General features: G+C 40.6%; 1 protein-coding gene across 1 annotated transcript in view; it reads left to right on the forward strand.

Annotated features, from left to right (window-relative positions):
• The window catches only part of ADGRV1 (adhesion G protein-coupled receptor V1), a 459909-nt gene that overhangs the window by 365028 nt on the left and 81567 nt on the right, over positions 1 to 13314 (forward strand). Inside the window, exon 86 of the mRNA XM_081090113.1 lies at positions 11343 to 11500. Within this exon, the coding sequence (XP_080946239.1) occupies positions 11343 to 11500 (158 nt within the window). The remainder of the gene's footprint in view (positions 1 to 11342; positions 11501 to 13314) is intronic.

A 13314-nucleotide genomic window follows, 5' to 3' on the forward strand; every position in this document is an offset into this window, starting at 1 on the left:
ACGAAGAACAGTACTGACATTTGGTAAGATTTTATCATCTAGCCTGGCCAGTGTGGCTCAGTGATTGAGCATTAACCCATGAACCAGGAGGTCATAGTTCTATTCCTGGTCAGGGCATATGCCTGGGTTGTGGGCTCAATCCCCAGTGTGGGGCGTACGGGAGGCAGTTAAACAATGATTCCCATCATTGATGTTTCTGTCTCTTCCTCTGCCTTCCTCTCTCTGAAATCAATAAAAACATATTTTTAAAAAATCACTATTATTTTTAAAAAATGTTATCATCTAAAAGTACATGATACCTTTCCAGATGGCATGAATATCACTCTTGACTTTTCAGCATGTTTTAAAAATTGTTTCCATTGTATGGCACATCAAACTTTTATTTGAAGTAAAAGAGAAAAAGAAAGAAATGGAATGAGTATACCACAATAAGGGGAACTGTTTGAAGGCATCAGCCCAACTCTACAATTAAGTTTGGCTACAATTACAAACCTCAGCCAAAAATCTTTACTACATATTAGATCATGGTATTTTTTTTTTTTAATGAGAAGAAATTTAAAAGTTCATAAAGAAGATGGCCTTAAATTTTTAAGGCAGGTTTGGGACTATTTGGATTTTTCTCACACATTCATGAGTATTCTCAGATATTAATATTACTCTGCTGTTCCCATTTCATTTTACTGCCCTGAAATCCTGTTGTTGAAACTACAAGACTTGGAAAATAACAGGAACATCCTGTTGTCAAAAATAAATTCCTTCTGCTAAAGTGGTGATTCAACTGAAGCCAATTTTTTTCAGAGAGGGGAAAGGCCTCAGTGGGAGGGGGCTTATGAATGACAGAAAGTCATTTTGGATTCATTGCCCTTTCCTGATATCTGTTAATCTCTAAGTGAATGAAATTCATTCTTTTGTTTGAATTTTTGTGTGTGTTTTTAATTTTAATAGGTGAAGTCATTAAAAACTTTAATTGAGGAATAGTATGGTCTATGCTGCCTGGGGGACTACTATGCAGTATTATATTCAGAAATATGCATGTTCTGTAGCCCCTAGCTCTTGGGGATTCATAGGCAAAGTAAGTAAAACACTAGAGACACTTAACGAAAAGGGAATTTTTTGGATTATTAGCAGACTGTGGCCCCCGACAAGAGTCTGTTATTTTTCTGTCAAGTCTGACTGATGCTCAGAGCCTCCTTTAGAGCATTGACCTAGGAGTTTCGACAGCCATGTTTTGGACAAACTTTGCATCCTCGGTTTTTTTTTTTTCACCCATAAAACTATAGGCAGGACAGGATGACTTCTATCCCTTCTAGTTCTAAGATCCTATGAAGAAGAAAAAAATTCTGAAAGGAGGAAGTACAATTATCTTTCCAATAGGCAGCTCGGGTTGATGGGGATATTGGCAATGCCGTCTCCTAACAGTCAGCATTGGGGATCCTCCAGTAGAATGCAGGCTTCCGAGAGGCTAGAAACTCCCTCTCTTCTGGAAAACTATCAGCTAATTGGCCTTTCCATTCCATTTGCCCTCTCCTTGGGGCCTTGGAGTAGGGGAGAAGAAGGCGGGGGGACAGGAGTCTGGCAGGTAAGAAACTATCAGTTAAATCCCTAAAGGAGCTCTGAACCAACAGCTCCGTCTGCTGCTGCTGACACTTCTGAGCCTCTGTTGGACTTCCTTGAATAGCACCTGCCTCTTTTTAATTACCTTCACTTTTCAAATTGGAACCAAGTTTTAACAACTAGTTTTACAGAAACACACATGAGTCATGAGGAAAAGCAGCGAAGGGAAAGTTTTCCTCCTTCCCCTCATGCAGAGCGCAGTGCACACAGGCACTCACCTTATTTGCACGGCTGAATCACGTTAAACATCTGCTGACTGATAAGGAATTCAAGAGAGAAAAAGCTGCTATCCAACCCCACCTCTTTTGTGAAGTCTTCCCTGCCTACTCCGGTAGATTTTTCTTTTATTGAATTCATAGTGTTCAGCACTTTCTCCCTTTTTTGGAACAGGTTAAGTCTTGTATATACATGAGAGGATGAGATCTTAGTAATAGGTGATAATAAATATAGCTATCTTTTATTGAGTATCTACATAATGCTAGGCTCTGATCTAAGAGCTTTACATGTATTGACTCCTTGAGTTCTCACTTCACTCATATGTAGTAGATGGAGATGCTATTGTTCTCCATTTCATTTTAACTTTAATTTTTTTATTTTTTTAGGAAACTGAGGTATAGACAAGTTCAATACTGGCCCAAGTCACAGAATCGATAAGATGTGCATCCGGGATTGACCCAAATAGTCTGGTTCTGGAGCCTTTATCCCTAGCAGTACATTCCTTTTCTCTAGGCTGTGATATCCTAAACCAACAGGAGGCTTCTACCCACTCTTCCGTTCTCGCACACAGAGACCCTCAATAGCAACATCATTTTCTTTGAAGAATCTTTACATAAATCACAAAGGAGGTCACTTTAACCTTCTATCGATCTGGTGTCTAGTTTAGGGCTGTCCAACTAAGGAATTTTAAAATGTTGCTTCCTCTATATCAGGTATGATCCAATCCTTATGATTTCCAAACTTCAAGGAAATGTGCCATTTCCCCATCAAAACTGGGGATTCCCAGAGAGTGGATAGAATCTTGGCCTCCACATCCTTTACTCAAGCTTTACTTTCCTTTTCTTAAATTAACTCTTAACCTCCATCTCATTTACCCGAGGTATTTTGGTCCATGTTTTTTCACCTTTTAATATTTATTAGATATCCCTCACATGTTGACATTGTAGTATAGGATTTTATAATGTTCTCACATCGTTTATTGTATTTTTTTTTTTACTCCAGGATCCTTCAGGGCATATTCAAATACTCAATAAATACTAATTAATGTTAGTATCATGGACCAACCCTAGCAACCACCTAGTATGAACATATATTGGGCCTTTCGATATCTTAAAATACATATTTGATGTGTCAATCCATTACTCAGTAAAGACCAACATCCTGAAATATGTGTTCAATAAAAAAATTGAAGTATATCAGGGTTGAGATGGGCTTAGCAACAAAGCTGGCTATTGGAGCCGAGATATAACATAATGTACAACTTAAGATAATTACCGTAAAATTATTGACAGAAAACTTCACCTACTCACATTATCCTTATTTTCTCAATAGTAAAGAGTTAACCATAATATTTACAGGATTTTAAGGTTAAAATTTTACAAATAGGACAAGAAAGTGAACAGTGTATTTTAAACAATATGACTATGATTAACAATCTCTTAATGTCAGTTATTACAATGCGTTATAAATGTTAATGAGACTATAGACGATACAAGATGTGGTATGACTGAGCATTCATTCCTGCAGGGAATGCCCTAGAAATGTTTTCTTGGAACATTTGCAACCTTCACATAAAGCCAGAGGAATTGGTATGTCTGATCTCCAGGAAAATGTAATGTGGCTATTGTTCAATAAAAGGTGGTCAATAATTATCAGTTGGATTATCCTTCTGCCAAGCGATTTTTGCTACTTTGAGAAATAATCACCATTGCTGTCGGGATATTTAGCCACTTACAATATCTATGTCTTTCGTAGAGTGGCCCACAGTGACACTCTTGTCAGCATAGACCTATACTTCTACCTTTCTCATGTTTTTCATGGGTGATATAAGTGTATTGTAAGAGTATTGGAGAAGAGAGAACTTCAAAGCCTACAACATTTTCATCAGGAAAAAGAAGTTAACAGCTATGTTAAAATGACACATGGCCCCCAATTTCTTCTTAGCTATTCCTAAATGCTTTGAGTTTATTGAAATAAACACAGATTGAACACAAAAAATAAAAATTGTATCTTCAACACTTACTAAGATTAGAAAGTACTGCATCCTGCCTGTGTGTGAGGGTTGGCCTCATCTGAAGCTGCTTTGCGGCTAATGGTCATACTCTGAGGATCAGTGTGCCCATTGAAATCACAAAGTCAGATGTGGGTGGAGAGAGGGTGCAAAAAGACCAAAATTTTTGGACATTAATCTTATATTCTTGTGCCCACCCTGTAAATCTATATTTTTATAAAATTATAAAAAGCTATAATTTTTACTATCTTCAGACACAAGAATGTGGTATAAAGTTCTTTAAGAAAAAAGCGTTTCACCATTCATTCAGAGCCTTGGTGAGCAAGGGGAAAGAGCAGGACACCTTTGTGTGTGCTAGGACAATGACATTTTTCAGTACCAAATAATGTTGTTTTATGAGAACATGGAGCATTGGTACATGCAAAAAATAACAAGTCAGCTTGACCTTATCCTGATTAAAGTCTGAATGGGCTTGATTCACTGGAACCTACCGGGAGCAAAGGTGGTAGACTGATTTCAACATTAGCATCATGTTGTTCAGGGAATAGATTCTTCAGAGTTAAGTTTCTTGGAAAAAGAAAAAAACAAAAGAAAAGGTCATTTGAGGGTATCATGGTTTTAGACTGTTTTTTGTCGGTTATCTCTAACCTGTTAATGCTATGAGTCTATTATTTATCTTTGGAATTTATGTAAATACTAGAGGCCCGGTGCATGAAATTCATGCACGGGGGAGGGGGCTGTGTTTCTCAGCCCAGACTGCACCCTCTCCAATCTGGGACCCCTTGAGGGATGTCCAACTGCCCATTTAGGCCTGATCCCTCTCACAATCCAGGACTGCTGGCTCCCAACCGCTCACCTGCCTGCCTGCCTGCCTGCCTGCCTGATTGCACCTAACTGCTTCTGCCTGCCAGCCTGATCACCCCCTAACCACTCCCCTGCAAGCCTGATCAATACCTAACTGCTCCTCTGCCAGCCCAATTGCCCCCAACTGCCCTCCCCTGCCAGCATGGTTGCCCCCAACTGCCCTCCCCTGCAAGCCTGGTCCCCCCAAACTGCCCTCCCCTGCTGGCCTGGTCCCCCCAAACTGTTCTCCCCTGCAGGCATGGTTTCCTCCAACTGCCCTCCCCTGCCGGTTATCTTGTGTCCACATGGGGGCGGCCAACTTGAGTGTTGGAGTGATGGTTCATTTGCATATCACCTCTTTATTAGATAGGATATTTTACCTTTTAATGAGCCTGGGATGTAGGTAACTATGTTATTTACCACAAGCTAATTATACCCAACGATGGACTGTATTTTAGTGTATATAGTGTATCTGTCTACTTTACAATTTTAGACATTTAATGTTTAATGGGGTTTTGTTCACATTTTTCTTTGCTCAATCTTTTCAAGTAATATAAGTATATACAGTATATGTAATAAAAGGGAGCCTGATTCTTGTTTTTTGGTCCTTTGGCTTCTGAGGTAGTTGTCAATGCAGAGTGAGATAGCAATGCTAACCATGGCGTAGAGTAAGCTCTAAAACTGGTAGACATGAAGCGATGTTCTACTGCATCTTCGGATGCAACATTGTTTTAAAGAACAGTCATGTGTTCATTTCCTCTTTCTCTCTATCGCCCATTCACTAGTGCCGTTTGAACTATGGCCATTATAGTTGCATGTAAAAACCCACTAAAGCTACTTCAAGTAAAGGGGTGGGGTTAGAGAAGTATGTGTACCCGACAGGCATTCCCATGGGCATTCAAATGCTGGAAATGGGGTACAGTTGGACTGCAGCAAACTAGAATTAGAATGCTGAAAACCAAGGCACACTCTTCATCTCTCAGAGACCACAGAATCCCTCACGTGTGAGCGTCTGAATGCTCCTCCAGCCTATACCCTCTTATCCCCTCTTCTCGGCCCATTTCTTCTGTATTCATTGTGTATTTACTCCAGTATGGCTGTCTGCTCTGAACTTTCAGAGCAAATTTACAGTGGTCAGCTTTAGTGCCCACCACTAACTGGCAACTGTCTCAAAGATTCTCAAAGCTGATTAGCTCAGCTAAACTGTTAGAGCCGAGTCACTAAATTCCAAGTCAGGGGCAAGCCAGAAGGATGGTTGTCTTTGGGTCAGGGATATATCTCACAGCTAATCGCCAGTGGCTAGGGTGACCTGTGGCTGGGGTGTGGGGATAGAGGTCCATGGTTCATGGGGTCACGTTTTTCAGAAACCTTGAGCAGCGTGGGCAATGGAAGAGCATGTTTATTGCACTCACTCACCGAAACCATCCTTCAGGGTTGTTTCTATGCAGCAGGACTGAATATTTACCTCCCACCCACCCCCATCACAGCCCAGCACGCCCCTTCTCATTTCATTCCACCAGTCTGCACATCGATTGTGTCCTCTCTCGCTTTATTTGCTAGCTCTCTCCTTTTCTGCAATCAGGGTGCCCAGGTTGCCAATCCCAGGCTTCTACATATGGCAGATCTCTGCTTCTCTATCCCTTTTGCTTCCTGCTGCTTTTCTTTCTCTCTGGTTCTTCAGGCTGCTGTGACCATCATGTGCTATGAAAATATCTGGATCTGTTTCTCCTTGGGGGTACACAGGCCCATGGCTTTGCTGCCAGATGTAAAGGTTAGTTAATTACATTAATCTCCATTATATCCCATGAGTGTGCTAGAAGAATGCTTGTCAAACTTTCTATGTGCCCATGAAACGACTGGGCATCTTGTTAAAATGTGGTTTCAGAAGCTCTGTCGGGGGTGTAAGAGTCTGCATTTTTAACCAGCTCCCAGGTAGTGCCAATGATGCTGATGGAAGAGCACCACTTTGAGGAAGAGACTATATTCTGATGTGCTGCCACTTGTTGTAAATCTAATCTGCTGACGTGAAGGACCATGACTTAGGCAGCTTCATATGCCCTTCCGTATCCAGCACTGTCCCTGGGACATGATAGATAGTCCAATGTTGCTTGGATTTTTACTGCACTGACTACATCTGAAATATAGAATTTGCTGTGCCTACTTTTTCTTTAAGTAAGTGGTTTTCAAACACTGCTAAAAATCAGTTGAATCAATAGTAGTACGCATTTCTTGAGGGTCTTATTATGCAAAGCACTAGGAGAAAAATAAACAAAAACAAATTAGCGTCCCTGTCCTCAAGGAGAACACTGGCATGTTTACCACTAACTCTAATATGTCTTTACTAGAATTGTGGAAATGATGTTAGAATTGTAGAGGTAGCAGTGAAGGCAAATGAGCCTGTTTATGCTACTAGCAACTTGACCTTAAGTAATTTAGGTGTCATTTTCCCATGTGTACATTGAGGCTAATGGGACTGTTGTGATGTTTATGCATAATAATGCATGTGAGGATCGAGTTTCATGCCTGGCACAGAGTAAATGATCCCCACTAGTGTTATTTGTAGTGGTGGTGGTAGTAAGTATAGTAGTAGTAATAATTACGATAGTCTACATTATCCACCTAATTCAGTTTAGGAAAATACCTCGTTCCTTCCCTTCCTCTCTAAGTCCATCTATTATCCTAATGTTCAGTTTCACTTTGTAGGGCTTATCTGCAATTTAATTTTAACTTTGTTTCTGTTTAAAATTTAAGCTTAAAAGAAAATACATTTTAGAAATCAGTCTATTTCCTTGGTATGAAAACTGCTAGATGCACGACAACAGAAGGACAGAAAGAATCTATTTTCCTACCTTGAAGCTGCTGAAACCCACACTGTAATTTTCTCGTCTACTCATGTCTCCATAAATTTATTTATTTTCCATGTGGAGAAGACAGAGTTGGTTGAGGCAACAAATGTAGCTTTTGATGTAGAGGCCGTCATTAACAAAGTCTTAAGGAGACCTACCTGGGGGAGGTTGGCACATGAGCCTGTGAATCACAACTATTGTCATTATCTAATGGAGGAGAAGTACTTAGTAATAAAGAAGAGCTTGGGAACAGACCTTCATTATTCTCCCATTACCTACGTCCTTTTTCATGTCTATGTAATCCAGATGTAACTCAGATGTCAGCTGCCTGGATTACTTTAAGTCCTGCAGAGTGCCAGGGGCAGCCTGTTCTTTAAGATGGAATTTAAATGGCTCCGATCACCGTCACTCGTACAGGGGGTTCTCAGTCTCCTCCCAATGTTGTCAGCAGTTATGAGTGGAGTTTATCTCTCTCCTGGACTCCTTTGCTTCTGAGCTTCTCCTTATGCTTATTCCAGACAGGAACAAAGAACCTGAAGTACCCCAGGCCACTGACATAATTTTTTTTTTTTTTTTTTTACTCAAGTTAGATAATGCAAGTGAAAACAATTCAATAAGGATAAAGTGCTACCTCAGGGAAGTAATAACCTTACCAAACTAGAAAGTGACATCAGGCATTGTAAATGCTCCAAGCTACCCCGGGAGGAGGAAAAACCGAAGGTAATGAAACAGTATCTGCTTGTTTCATCTGGCTAAAAATAGAGAAAAGGTTGAAGTCCCGACAGGATTTTGAAATAAATTAGGACCGTCTGTGGGTTATAATAAGAAAGAAAATTTACCCGTGAAAGTTTAAAAGGGAACAGCAAAAGCTAGTCATGTGATTTACAGGCGCCCCAAAGAACATTCAGCACCAAAAGAGGGAAGAAGGGCCCCCAAAGAGCTTTGAAGCTGGAGGAGCTGGGAACTACGAGGAGCACGCTTTCCTCACCCTTTTTAAGAAGGCACATCCACACGGCCGTGGTCTCATTTTCTGGTAACTGCCAGATCTGTCCTGGCAGCAGTGGCTGCCAGCACCATAATCCACTGCCCCCACAGCCCTCCAGTGTGCATAGCATTTGGCCTGTTCGTTTCTTACATTACATTCAGTTTTTCCAAGAATTTGTTCCTAGCCTGAGTTCAGAAACTGTTCCTAACATGATATTCATAGTTTCCTAACCCCCGCGTCGCTTTCCTATGATCTAATCCCCAAACTACCTAGATGCACTGCACATCTTACTCGGTTGGACTGAAGGAAATTCTGATGGATGAGCCTTTTTTTTTTTCTCCTTTTACGGGTAGTTGTCGGACACCCTAACCCCCAGGAGAGGTAGTACACAAGGCAGGTAGTTTTGGTTGCAGGGACACTGGGATGAGTCACAGCTGGACAGGAGTAGGCGAGAGGAGGAGCCCGCTGTACTGCAGGGCCCCAGGTAGGCAGGAACGCTAGGAGGGCTGCCAACAGGAACAGGCGTGCTGGAGGCCAAAGCCCTCCTCGTTAATCACCCGCCCGTGTTGACCACGCAGAGGACAAACTGGGCACTCTCAGCAGCCTGGTACTGATGACAGGGCACGACTGCGGGGCTCTGAAGAAACTGGGGGAAAGGGGCCGCTTCAGGATTGGATCGTTCCCCCCTTTCTCTGAAGGAATGGGCCAGGTGGCCAAGTCATCGTACAAGCAGGGAGAACTGCAAAGGAGAGTTTTAAGAGCGATGACACTTAGGGAGTTTCCTTCTCTTCCCGAGAGCCCTGCAGACACGCCTGGTTAGTGCTAACATCCTGGAGGTCCACTTTGCCCGTTTTATTTTTTAACCAGGCTGGTGCGCCATTAGTTGAGTTTCTGCTTTCAAAGGTTACCCTCTGAATCCAAAACAAAGTTTTCAGGAAGGCACTTCAAGTAGAGAAGTGGGAACCAAACATGAGAAGTTGTATGTGTTGGAGTCAAATCTAAACACTGGCTCTGTGTATCAAATGTTGATTAATCCTAGAGCACCTCACAGTAGAGTCAGTAACCATCCTCATTTTACATCCTGAAACTGAATTGTGATGACATTGTTCAAGATAAAAATAGAGCAGTCGAATCTGTGTGAGTTTCTCCATCTGTGTCTGCTTTTGTCGAAGCACCTTTAGGTAGTGTATGGCTGTCGTTCCATAATTCTGAGGAAAACAAGAGACAAATCATTCAAAGCCAATATTCGTAGAAATGGCTAGCCATCATGATCACTATTTTTAGTACAGAAATATATTCAAGCAAGATCAAGGCCATTAATGTTTGCCTGTTTTATCTTGTCTTGTGCCTTTTACCTGGAAGATACGGGTCTGTGACACACAGATGAGCATACAGGGAAGGAGTCAGCCTTTGTACTGTCCAAATTAAATTCTGAAAGCCAGGGAATCCATCATTCTGACATCTCTTTGCGGATGCAGAATATGTGTTGAAATATCTCTTGAAATGTGTCTTGATTACAAGAGGAATACATTTAGCAGGTCATGTTAATTAGAAATAATACTTAAGGAAGGTCTTTGATAATATGTCTCTTTTTAAATATAAAATTGCAGCACTTTTTTCCCTCAAAATGGCAAGAATGGATATTTCCCTGATTACTATAGTTCGAATTTTGAGGTTTTCTTCTAAACATGTTATATTTTTTTCCTTGATTTTTTTCAGAGTTCATTATTTTTTTACTTGTTGTAATGTAGGTTTATGAGTATTATGTATTAAAAATGGAGAAGTTGGGGAAAATATTTGAAAAGAACACTACCTACTATTAAGATTTCTTGTCATTAAATGTATTATAGTGTTATAAGTTACAGGAGGTATGTCCTTTTTAAGAATTCCTGAAGAGTACAGTTTCAGCTATTGAGAACCTATTTAGTAGCCCTCCCTTTTGACATTTTAAAATACATATATATATTTTTTTATTTTGAGAGAGAGAGATAAAAGGAGAGGGAGAGAATGAGAGAGATGCATTTATGTAAGAGAGAAACAGCAATCAGCTGCCTCCTGCACACCCCCTGCCAGGGATCAAGGCATGTGCCATGACCAGGAATCGAACTGGTAACCTTTTGGTGCATGGGACGACACCAAACTAGCTGAGCCACACTGGCCAGGCACATTTTGATATCTTTGTATGAAAGATTTTTGTAAAGAACATGATGATTTAATAAATTATGAGTAAAAATTTCCAGTTACATCTCTAAAATCATTGTAGACTTTCAGTGTTATCAAAATTAATAAATAATGTAAGTTTACCTTGGACCTCATTGTTCTAGATAAACTCTAGTAATAACAGATGCAGTTGAGTGGTATAGCTTCTAAATGGAAAGTTGTCATCATTTTCAAGAGAATTCATGGCTCTACAGGAAATGTATAGCTTAGGAATGACAGAATTGAGCCCTAGGAATCCTCAGATTTGCCATTAAGCAATGCCTTCTCTCATGCAGTCCTCAGTGTGACCTTGGTCTCAGTAGGCCAAGAAGATAGAGCTGCAAAGCAAGTGCACATTTCTCAAAGTATTTGGCCAGGACCTTTTTTTTTTAAGTTTTCTGAGCATCTCAGGATGTGCTTGTTTCATGGATCCTACTTTGTGAAGCAGTGGATGAGATGTAACCATGTAGCCTCTACTCGAACAAAGCTTCAATTTGGCAAACCAAAAATGAGCTTTTGCCAACACTTAGATACAAAGAGTTAGTATAAAGCAATGATGTCAGACATTCTGGATTTCAGAAATGTTCGTATTGAAGTTGTCTGAGTGATCTCTTCTCTTCTCTTTCAGGTGTTTCATCCCTAATATCTATGCCGCTCTGTTCACCGCAGCCCTGGTCCCTTTAATGTGCCTTGTGGTGGTATTTGTGGTGTTCATCCACGCCTACCAGGTGAAGCCGCAGTGGAAAGCATATGACGATGTCTTCAGGGGAAGAACAAATGCCGCAGGTTTGGAAGGAATTATATTTGTACTTTGAAGATGAGAACGTTTTAATGGTGGGGGAAATGGCACTGCAATATTTTTATCAAGAAAAAGAGAGAAGTTAGACTCAGCTTTCAGCTGTAGCCTCCAGTGCCTCCTGCTTCTTAGTACTCCCTGACATCTCTCTCTTTAGGTCTCTGTAGGTTTTATTGCTGGTCTCAGTTTTGTCTTTTTAAGATATTAATGTCCAAGGAAATGAGTCACACAGCCTTTGGGAGTTGCTTGCCAAAACTTCCTTCAACTTCAGCAGTAATAACCTATGTTGAACCTGTGAAATGTATTCATTTCTTCCTGAAAATCTGAGAATTGGTCACAAACTTCCATTGTGCCCAGGAGTGCTGTGTTTTGCATGTGGAGTTCTGCTTGTGCTGACAGATGTTTAAAAACATATGTGATCAGACAGCTTCATAAGTGGCTACACATGTCTAGTGATTTAACAGTGCAAGTCTTTCCAGCTCAAATTGGCTTTCACTGCAGCTCATATTTTCCCTTTGAATCATACTAACACAGGTTTCTATGATCTGATTCTTTTTTTGTTGTTAGATTAGAGTCTCTTAGGAATTTCCTTAGCTTGGAACAATAACCACACACCTACATACAGAAAATTCTGTCTAAAATGGTTTGAGTGACTAGAATATTAGGAATAATCTTGTAGCTGGGAGCGGAGGTTCCCGCTCGGGCCAGTGAAGAAGAGGAATCTCTCTTTTCTAAACTTTGACAAATCTAGAGCCAAATGAATGAGAGGAATTCTTCACATTTTAAGTGCTTCTCAAAATTTAAGCAAGATAGTATATATAAAGTCCCTAGAACAGTGTCTAATATGTTATTGGGGGTTCAATAGATATTGCCATTTATAGGATAATAAAAGGAGGTACTGTGATATAAGAAAAGCCTTCTAGCACCTGAACTGGATCAGGGAAGATGCAAAAAAGATTTTCCTCTTGGTATAAAGAGAATGGACTCTTTATATTATTTTGTGCCTTCATTTGTAAGATAGCTGTATCTAGCCAACTCTTCTGTATTTTCTCTTTCATTTAGCATGGAATCATTATGTAGGCAGAAATATTATTTAAGGTTATAATTAATCTTAAATTCTTCAATTACAAAAACTACATAATGCAGAAAGCCTACATTTTCATAGGACAGAATTTTTCCAGAAGCTATGCTATTATTAAACTTAGGGTTCATTTTATTACAATGCATATTCTTAAGGGAAGAGTTGTTAGTTTCTTCCCCCAAATGACAAGATTTTTTTGGTTTCTATATAAAATGGAAGTGCCAGTGTTTGCATGTTTTCAATAATCTACACTAATAAAAGACAAACATGCAAATTGACCATACCTTCGCTACGCCTTAAGCCATGCCCACCAGCCAATCAGAGCAACTATATGCAAAATAACCCAACCAAGATGGTGGCCGGCAGCCACGGGGCTGGAGCAAGCAGGAGGCTTGGTTGCCCCAATGATAGAGGAAGCCAAGCTTCCCACTTGCTGCTGCAGGCTCTGAGCTCCACTGAAAGCAACAAAGTTTCAATTATAGAAGGTAAATAAACCCCAGATATCTGCTTTCAGCCATCCATGGCCACGGAGCTGGAGTGAGCAGGAGGCTTCCCTCCTGCCCGCCCTGGCTGGCTCTGAGCTCCTCTCAAGGCTACAAAGTTTCAATTATACAAGGTAAATAAATCCCAGAATAAAGAAAAAAAGGAGAGGCTGGGAGCTTCCATCGCCAGGGGGCCTTAGCCAGCCTGAAAATGGCCCTCAGTCCCTCACCCAGGCTGGCC

This window comes from Myotis nattereri (assembly GCF_964212035.1).
Source record: "Myotis nattereri genome assembly, chromosome: 4".
In the NCBI taxonomy this organism is placed as follows: Eukaryota; Metazoa; Chordata; class Mammalia; order Chiroptera; family Vespertilionidae; genus Myotis; species Myotis nattereri.